Source organism: Mixophyes fleayi, chromosome 11 (genome assembly GCF_038048845.1).
Source record: "Mixophyes fleayi isolate aMixFle1 chromosome 11, aMixFle1.hap1, whole genome shotgun sequence".
NCBI classification, from domain to species: Eukaryota; Metazoa; Chordata; class Amphibia; order Anura; family Limnodynastidae; genus Mixophyes; species Mixophyes fleayi.
In genome coordinates, this window is record NC_134412.1 from 29,216,347 (window position 1) to 29,222,549 (window position 6,203).

General features: G+C 40.4%; 1 protein-coding gene across 1 annotated transcript in view; it reads right to left on the bottom strand.

The window, feature by feature from the left end:
* PTPRH (protein tyrosine phosphatase receptor type H) overlaps positions 1-5,775 on the bottom strand; it is a 152,685-nt gene extending 146,910 nt beyond the window's left edge. Inside the window, exon 1 of the mRNA XM_075189606.1 lies at positions 5,538-5,775. Coding sequence (XP_075045707.1) covers positions 5,538-5,591 — 54 coding nt within the window. The 5' untranslated portion in view covers positions 5,592-5,775. The remainder of the gene's footprint in view (positions 1-5,537) is intronic.
* Positions 5,776-6,203: the final 428 nt, after the last annotated feature.

The following is a 6,203-nucleotide window of genomic DNA, read 5'->3' on the forward strand; positions in this document are numbered from 1 at the left end:
GAGGCTTCTGTCAAACAGACATGGGTCAAATGCACCCTATATGCATGGATAAGCATACCACTTTGATGGGGTTTCCCAATATGTCTTTCAGCAATATATACATATTCTGTATATATACATAGTCTACTAATACTATAAACAGCATAGGCCTAATTCATCATCAACCTGCGTTTAAAAAACAGCACGGAATCTGAGTGTAGTTCCACTACAAGCGGATCTCAAGACACACTTTGAACCTTGGTATAAGTACACGCTAACTAAACGTTACTTGCCGTATGCAGACAGACAGAACAGAGTGCAAAAATAAATTAACAACTCTTAATGCTGTAATCATTAATAAAAATATTGGTAAAATAAAAATTCTATTTTTTTATTTTTGTTTAATATTCTTAATGCTTACTGTGCTTTTCTATAGTCTAAAAAACACGTATTTAAGAGCAGCACAGGACTTGAATCTCTATTAGCACGCCCTTAGTGTACATCGCCTATATCAATTGCGATCACTTTACTATAAACTCTTCGCTTAGTGGTTAGCACTTCTGCCTCACAGCACTGGGGTCATGAGTTTGATTCCCGACCATGGCCTTATCTGTGTGGAGTTTGTATGTTCTCCCCGTTTTTGCGTGGCTTTACTCCGGTTGCTCCGGTTTCCTCCAACACTCCAAAAACATACTAGCAGGCTAATTGGCTGCTATTAAATTGCCCTTAGTCTCTCTCGGTCTGTGTGTGTGTATGTTAGGGAATTTAGACTGTAAGCTCCAATGGGGCAGGGACTGAAGTGAATGAGTTCTCTGTACACCGTTGCGGAATTAGTGGCGCTATATAAATAAATAGATGATGATGATGATTATCTTCCAAACGAAGCTGCTGTCCTGGCTGAACAATGTCAATAGACACGTTATATAATTTCTTATCAATGCAATAGGAAAATCCAATGGGTCATAAATAGACCCCTTAGTCTTTAAGAGATTATGGAGAAGAGAAGAGAAACAATGTCACCTTGACTGAATTGTGAGCTCTGCATTCAGACTTATCAGCACTATGAAAGAAATTAGGTAAAGTCATAACAAAATATTTTCATACAGTCATCATGCATTCACAATGCATTAGACAAACAAAAAAAAGATATAGGATTATATAGTCCCTTTAAAGTAGTTTTCTGGTAGCACTTCCTTTAACTTTCAGTTCCTGAATTACTAATAGAACTAAATAGTCTCAAACTTTGCATATGTGCAATATCTATTTATACTCAAGTTTTTCCAATAACACGGTTGCCTTGTATCGCAGATTTACATGTTGCACCATCTTCCCTTCTCCAAAAATAGCCCTTCAAAACAAAAAATGACTAAGCCCCCACCCCCACCCACTTTGGTACCAGGAACCTGGAATTCCTTCCATGGATCCCCTCCACCCATACTGATCTACCACAGAGGTGCGCCCTCCAGGCACTGCAGGATTAGAGAGACATCCAGAGTTGACAAAGGAGAAGTTGACAATAAAGAATTTGGAACCCGACGGTAAAGCTACAACACTTGAATTTTATCCTACCACAACTAAACCTCATGTGATCTCTCTATGTTCTATCAGCAGGCCCGGGGCTCCCATTAGGCAAGGTTAGGCAGTTGCCTAGGGCTCCGGGCTCTGGAGGGCACCTGGAGGGCGCCACAGATTAAAAATTTCTTTAAAACTGTGCGGCGACCGCTGACCATACCTTTCACGGCCGCCGCACAGCTTCAGCTACATCAACAGGGAGGGGGGGATGGACTATTGATCATCACCACCGCCGCCTCTCTGCTCCGTCTCCTCCCCTCCACTCACTGACTGTCGGGCGTGACATCATCATCACGGCCCGACAGTGTCAGTGAGAGTGGAGGGGAGGAGACGGAGCAGAGAGGAGGCAAGTTAGGTAAGAAAAGACGGGGGGGGGCGCCGATTTTGAAAATGTGCCTAGGGCGCCAAGGACCCTAGCACCGGCCCTGTCTATCAGGCTTTAAGTCTCTTTAATACTTAGCTATGTGGGAGATCTATGCAGTGGTCTTAGAACAACACTGGGGCTTCCAGAGTAAGGACAATCAACTTTATGCTATCAATGGCCTCTCTCCATAGACGGGAACTGTCAGGGGACCTCTCCTTAAAAGTCCAGCAAATGCTGTGCCTTTATATAGATTTTCTCTAGGGAATTTGTATATCATCATCATCATCATCAACATATATTTATATAGCGCCAGCAAATTCCGTAGCGCTTTACAATTGGGGATTTATGGATTGTGACGTATAACAAGTGGCCTTTATTGGGGTAAACAATAGATTTGTCATCCTTTCATTGTCTACCTTGTACTTTCATCCTTGCTGTCTTGTTGCACCTGTCTGCATACCTGTATTTCCAGTTTTTCACGTCAGAAGTTACATCTTTCTGCATCTTTTGAAGACACACCAAGGCTCACATCTTACTTACAATGACACGGACATATAATGTACATGATTCATATCTGGGCAAATCCATCTCTTATCAATGTAAGGAAACATTTTTCTAAAACATATCACAGCCTTAGTTTCTACTATTATTTGTATATTTTATATCGTCATGTTGACCAAGTTAGCCAGCTTTCTTTGTATAAAATAATACACAACAACGAACACACGAACACCATGCCAGCAGGTTTATAAATATATCTGTTTGAGTTCAGCCGTTCTCCTGTGAAGCTACCAGGAAATTATTCTATGCTGATCCCTATTCAAATACACGGTATACAGCAGACTGCAGCCTGAATATTAGGCAAATGTATTTCTAATGAAAAATAATGATGCATTAAACAGGAAAAAACACAAAATACTGTGTTGTTTTTGTGGATATTTTAAATAAGAACGACACTGAAGAAGGACACTGCTTACTGAGGAAGCCTCCCCCCTAGGTTAAAGTCATCCACCACTGGAACCAAAGTTCCACAACGGGTAAGAATGGTGAAACCGTCAGATTGTTCAGGACAAATTTCCCTTTGACAATCGCTTACATCTCCCTGGTAACTGCACTACTTCTCCTACATGGTTCAGAAAATGGTAGTCCTTATAGAATCTCCAACAGTGATTGCGAGGTCAAAGGAATGGGCTCCATTGGAGTGACCACCAAAAGATTTATACCCCAGAGGAGAGTATTCAGGGAAAAATCCATTCTGTGGATTTTATCTTGAACAGAAAAAATGGTCATGCATGAATTTATATCAGCACGATGGCGTAGTGATTAGCACTTCTGCCTTACAGCACTGGGGTCATGAGTTCAATTCCCGACCATAACCTTATCTGTGAGGAGTTTGTATGTTCTCCCCGTGTTTGCGTGGGTTTCCTCTGGGTGCTCCGGTTTCCTCCCACACTCCAAAAACATACTGGTAGGTTAATTGGCTGCTAACAAATTGACCCTAGTCTGTCTCTGTGCCTGTGTGTGTATGTTAGGGAATTTAGACTGTAAGCCCCAATGGGGCAGGGACTGATGTGAGTTCTCTGTACAGCGCTGCGGAATTAGTGGCGCTATATAGATAAATGGTGATGATGATGATATCTTCATTTTTTAAGGTGTAATATCAATAGCTAAATAATATATCTAACTTGGATAGTGACAAGGCAGAAGATACAGATGAGATTCTGGATCAGTTTCATAATGGGCACTTGTTAAAAATGATAAACATTCAAAAACAAAGTGGCTAAAATGAAAGACCTATCAGAAAAAAGGACTGATAATACGTATTACAGAAACCCTGACGGGACCGTTCTGTTAAAAAAAACGGTCTCTAAAAACATTAACATTTTTTATTAACACAATCAAAAAACATAGACTTACAGATAGCATGCAGTTTATGTATACAAATGTATTAATGAGCTCCAGCCGTATGTTTCTAGGCTATGTATCATGAGGTTGCAGAAGTGAAAATAGCACCTGCTAATTACCTGGCACATTGTGCAAAATGTTTTTCATGTGCGCTACAACTGTACAACCACCTTCCAGGGTCATTCTCACCGTTATCTTCTAAAATTTTAAATACCACATTCACAACATTAGAGCGCAGTATTCCATGTGCGCTACTAGTACAAAAGATTGCACCGGCAAAAGTGTAGTGTGTGAAAATAGAGGGGACAATGCGTTTAAAGCGCATCGTTAAAACGCGGCCATAGCGCATGTTTGTTTTAATGCATTTTTACCCATTGTCCCAGGTCATATGTGTGAACTGAAGTTTCTAGACCCCAGAACAAAATCTGCAAGTTTTATGGGAACCTATGGGAATCCTATATGGTTTCAGAGACGAGTATTTATTGTCCCTGTACATTGTGGTACAATACGCTGTAACAATAAACAGGTCACATAGGTTAACCAGATAAACGGCTACACGGCTGCACTATAATCCGTAGCCATGTGATCCCTGAGGCCTTATTCTGCAGGCGTGTGTTTGAACTATTGCAACTAAAGCCTATGAACTTACATGGATGACATAACATTAACGTAAAGATATGAAGCAGCAACGTAGCTATTTAATAGCACTGACAGGGCAGATACGCCATACAGCAGATACGCCATTACTAGCTGGTTTAGGCCTAAACTATTCGGGCAAATTCTTAGTCTTTGTGATTAAACCTCATCAGATTAATCACTTCGCAAACACTATCCTGTTTCATATTTCACAGAAATCTAATTAAACAAGTCAAGTAACATTTTTTGTACCTTAATAGACAATTAAAAGGATGAATCACAACCAAGTTCACTTGAAACAATTAAACAGTGCCATTAAACAATCAAAGGTGATGCTTACGCCACGCAACAATTAAAAATTGGCATGTGTAGACCACCCCATAAGACACAAGCTGTTGCAAACTGGGCAAACACTGGTCAGCGACTAATCGCTCTGGATCAACACATATCGGCCATTACAGATCAACAACCACGGGGAAGATACACATGGGGTACGGGTCACAATCAAAACATCACCACACACAGAAATGAGTCCCCATTTATTTCTAAAAGATGACAAAAAGTGTTACCAAACAATGTAAGACAAAATTCTAGCTATAAGCTATATCCTTAGTACTATCCAAGTGCATAGTACTAGGATAGAACTTACTTACTATAGTACATACTTACTACTACCTAGAATAGCTAGACCACTTAAGCCCAAAAAATGATATTGAATAATAATTGTTCCTTCAGCTAGATTTCACAACACACATTTGCACTATTATTCAGCTGGTATACAAATTAGCTTTACAGTCTAATATACAGATGACTACACTGTGAGATTGAGTAATAATAGGTAAAAAAAAAAAAAAGAGGAACGAAAAAATATACAACTAAAAACAGTACAAAAAAATGCACAACACTACATTCATAGAAAGACCCACTTAGCCATTTAAATAGGAATTAAAACATCTAAAAGACAAATGACTGTACTAGTTCAAGTGCCATAGACAACCTGCCCCCCATCTTTTGCTGAACTACAAGTCCCAGCCAGCATCAGGTGAAGTGGCACAGTACTGATAAGGTGCTCCAGACTTACCTGTAACAGAACAACCGGTTTGCATCGCCCAGGAGTGATGTAGTGACACGCCATTGGCACATTGAGGAGAAGCTTGTTATAATAAGTCTCGGGGGGGACCTACAGATGCACCTGCTAGGACAGGAATCCTGCCGTCAGCTCCACTAACTCTTCTGGTCTAGTCACTTTCGCATTGTCCCACAGAGTGAAGTTCAGGCTTGTTAGCTCTTTGCACTGTGCTTGTCAAGCAATAGGGAAGTGAAGCACAGATCGCTAGTGGCAGCAGCTCTCAAACATTTCCCCTCCTCTATTCAAGGCAGGACTTTAACCTTTTATTCTGCTCTTTGAATGGCCACCTCCCTGTGCACAGTAGGAAGTTGCATCTGACACAGGGTTACTAACAGGGCTCTGATATCAGAGGCTGCTTTTACAAATAGTTTATTCCCTTCACTCAAATAACATGTGGGGATAAGGCAGGAAGATCAAGGTGTGTGTCCTCTAAGCAGGTGTCTTTCTCACACTCTGTTCACTGATTCTGGGCAAAGCACAACATTAGAAAACTGAAAAATAAAGCTGTACAGCATCTTTTAATGATAAGTTTAGTCATGATAATTTACATTTTCACTTCAAACATTAAGTTCTAAGGTGCAGGCAAACATTATCAAAATTAAGTCCTATTTTCAGTCA